The sequence below is a fragment of the Aulonocara sp. 'chitande type north' Nkhata Bay genome, linkage group LG15, assembly GCF_057382095.1.
Source record: "Aulonocara sp. 'chitande type north' Nkhata Bay isolate Kocher_YH1m ecotype deep benthic linkage group LG15, A_spYH_male_GT1.1, whole genome shotgun sequence".
Taxonomy (NCBI): Eukaryota; Metazoa; Chordata; class Actinopteri; order Cichliformes; family Cichlidae; genus Aulonocara; species Aulonocara sp. 'chitande type north' Nkhata Bay.
The window spans coordinates 14609882-14613091 of record NC_141358.1 but is presented as its reverse complement, the minus strand read 5'-3'; the positions used below and the strand labels follow the sequence as shown (position 1 = coordinate 14613091).

Below are 3210 nucleotides of genomic sequence, written 5' to 3'. Positions count from 1 at the left end.
AGACCGGAAGCTTGTGAGAGGAAAGGAGATGTCGTAGATCTACAAAAGGTAAGATGGGGCAAGTAGAAGGATTTCGAGCAATGTCCGCCGTTCAGGATGTTTTACAGCTCTGGTTGGGCTACAGAGACCGCCGTCCCGTGCGGAAGAGGCGGTTTTTCTACATATTTGTTAGCTGGGTGTTACTGTATGTGTGGCGTTTTTTCTTCTTTAATAATTATAATTATTTTAATTAGTTAAATTTTTATTTGGTTAAAATGTGCAACGGCTGTGTGCAGAAAGAGTATCCGGACCGGGTAAGTTGATGATACCGAGTGACTAAACTTAAAGTACCCCGTCCAGCTAACGCTACACTTAGCTATGAGTGACGTTTGTCTCACTTCCGTTTGGTAAACAATCCAAAACAAACAGTGATGCTCTGATAAAATACTTAAGAATCACGTTAAGGAGCCAAAATATGTTTGCAATGCTTTATTCCCCGCACAGGGTAACACTTGTCTGGAGAACGGCTCCTACTTGATGAACTACCTGGGCTGTGCCAACTGCCATCACAGGGACTTCGTGATGATCAGCAACAAGGCCACCGAGGACGATGATGGAGAAGAGATCGTCACATATGACCGTTAGTCTCTCCCAACAGTGCTCCAACTAGAAGAGAAAACCTGAAGATAATAGCAGTGCCACCAGATAAAAATGCACTTCAATGGGGCGGTAGTATGTGGCCCACACCCCACCTACTGTTATGTATTCCCAGGCAGTCTGTTAGGTTTGGAGAAGGACCTGTATGGCTGCACTGACATCTTATAGAAAACTGTCCTTGCAATTTTTTATTTCCCTTTCCACGTAGTGGGTTCCATGGAAAATCCCATAACCTCTGGACGATACATAAGTGCTCTTGTAGATGGATAAGAGCCAAATTCCAAAAGCTTGTGGAAAGTCTTTAAAGACGACTCCTTACTCTCATGTACAGCTCTGTAACTGTATGCAATCTACTAGAGTAGCTTTGATTTCATTCACATTCATCTTAAGCTGGGCCTGGGTGCGCCCTCATCTACTGCATGAAATGAGTGGATGACACAAAACAGACTCTCCCTTTTTAGGCCAAGCTTCTTCTGATTGGGGATGTCTGAGGTGACCATATTATGGATATCCACTCTCACTGGCAACATACAGATCCAAGATTAGGGAAAGAAAATGCCTGAAATGGAGGGTTTTCAGGCAGTCTGAAGCCTGAATTTTGGGCTAAAAGAGATTACTTGCATTTTTTTCTAAAGAAACATGCAGTCAGGTGAGACTAAAGAAGTCACTTGGATGAGTGATGAAACGTTTCTCCCACCGAAAACATGACGTCCTTAATTTAGTTTTAATCTTAATTTAGAATTCAAAAGTATGTTAAGTATTTTAATTTAGATGTGTAAAATCAATCACGTAGCCTCGCAGTCTGCCTTTACAAACATTTGTGAGCGAATGGGTCGTTCTAAAGAGCTCACCGAATCAGAGCGTGGCACTGTAATAGGATGCAACAAGTTTCTTTCCTCCTTTCTTTTCCTCCTAGATATAGTGTTGTTATTATTATTAAATCAAAATGGTCATACACAGTAGTTTATAGTAAATCTGTCTTTCTTTTTTTTTTTGCTGTCGTTTTATTTTACTTCCAGACTGTGGGAAAACCCATCCAGAAGCAAGTTTAAAAATAATGCCGTCATCTGTTTGTCTTTCCAGATGTTTGTAAAAACTGTGACCACGTCATCGCCAGGCACGAATACACATTCTCTGTTGTTGATGAATATCAGGCAAGTAGCGCTGTCGTCACCAAACCGGTCGAGATTCACACTGTGGATTCTGTTACTTTACGGGTCTTTTTCTGTGTTGTCCAGGAGTACACTATGCTCTGCATGCTGTGTGGAAAGGCGGAGGACTCCATCAGCGTTTTACCAGACGACCCCAGACAGTCTGCGCCGCTCTTCTAGACCTCAAAAGAAACCTGTGGTTTTTAGGTTTCGTGTGGTGCTGGCTTCTCATTTAGGGTTCCAACCATTTTTGTCATCCGCTCAAAGTTTTGTCCTTCTATAATTAAGCATGTCATACATTTGGTGCAGTTCCTGGCTGTTTATGAACTACTGTATGCTAATTGGAGGAGAGCAGAATATATGTATGCATAACTTTTAAAGACCTTTCATTATGACATAAAAACTGTCAGCTTACCTTATATTGTAAATAAACATATTTTATACTATAAAGCTTTTTCTTACACTTTCCTGCATGTTGGATGATGCTATGAATCCAGAACACTTATTTTACTTTAAATCTAAAAAATAAAATAAAATAAAAAATTAGCATTTAAATGTTAAGACATTTTCACTAATGGAACTGTTGAAGTTGTACACTGGTGCCAGCAAATTTCCATTTTGGTTCACTTGAATTTATATTGCCACCTTTCATTTACCAAACAAACATGCAATCCACTAAAATATGGAGCCAACAAATACCCTACAATATTTGAGAGAAAATCCCAATAATCACACAATCCCCTAAGAGGAAACACTTGGCAACAGTGGAAAAGAAGAACTCTCTTTTAACAGGAAGAGACCAGAACCAAACTTAGGGAGGGGTGGTTTTCTGCTATAAACAACTGGGGGAGATGAGGGAAAAGGAAAGAAAAGAACATAGAAAGATGACGATAAAACACAAACTGGGGTTGAGTAGACAAACATCACATCATGGCACATCAATGGAATTGTAGTGTTCAGTGCATCACCGGAAGTCCTGTTGCAGCACAACTAAGTAGAGGACTGTGATAGCTGAAGTCTGTCTTCCATTCTACTTTTAGGACAACAAGTAAGCCTCCACTCAAAGAGAAAAGTACTGTATTAAGCTGATAACGTGATCATCACAGTATCATGAACTACTGTATGCAGGTAATCAGGTCTCATCATATCTTAAAGACCACACAGTGTGATGTATAGTTAATCTACCTTTATCTAAATATTAGATGTTGTCTGACCTCACTTTTTCACTTGAGCGTGCTCAGTCGAGGTTCATCTGTGCATTCTTTCCCCCTTATCTGATAACTGGCTGATTCTAACAGAAACTGCATAAATTCTGTTAATTATCAAGAAGCAGAGACGTAAAGGGGTGGAAAACCTTTTGTGGGGGAGCTGTCATTTGTTTACTTACTTATAATGTAAACTATATTAAAACTGTCTTTAAGAT

At 39.9% G+C, this 3210-nt stretch overlaps 1 protein-coding gene across 1 annotated transcript; it reads left to right on the top strand.

Annotated features, from left to right (window-relative positions):
- Positions 1–92: 92 nt before the first annotated feature.
- On the top strand, positions 93–2237 carry churc1 (churchill domain containing 1). Its single transcript, XM_086264460.1, has 4 exons — positions 93–293; positions 484–619; positions 1720–1790; positions 1875–2237. Exons 1-4 carry the CDS (start codon positions 255–257, stop codon positions 1965–1967), a joined length of 339 nt encoding a protein of 112 aa, XP_086120586.1. The 5' UTR covers positions 93–254; the 3' UTR covers positions 1968–2237.
- The last annotated feature ends 973 nt before the right edge of the window (positions 2238–3210 follow it).

Excerpts from the sequence above, each read along its gene's own strand:
- churc1 (XM_086264460.1), top strand. The coding sequence starts at position 255 with ATGTGCAACGGCTGTGTGCAGAAAGAGTATCCGGACCGG. Across the intron at positions 620-1,719 it reads AGAGATCGTCACATATGACC|ATGTTTGTAAAAACTGTGAC; the intron begins GTTAGTCTCTCC and ends TTGTCTTTCCAG. Across the intron at positions 1,791-1,874 it reads CTGTTGTTGATGAATATCAG|GAGTACACTATGCTCTGCAT; the intron begins GCAAGTAGCGCT and ends TGTGTTGTCCAG.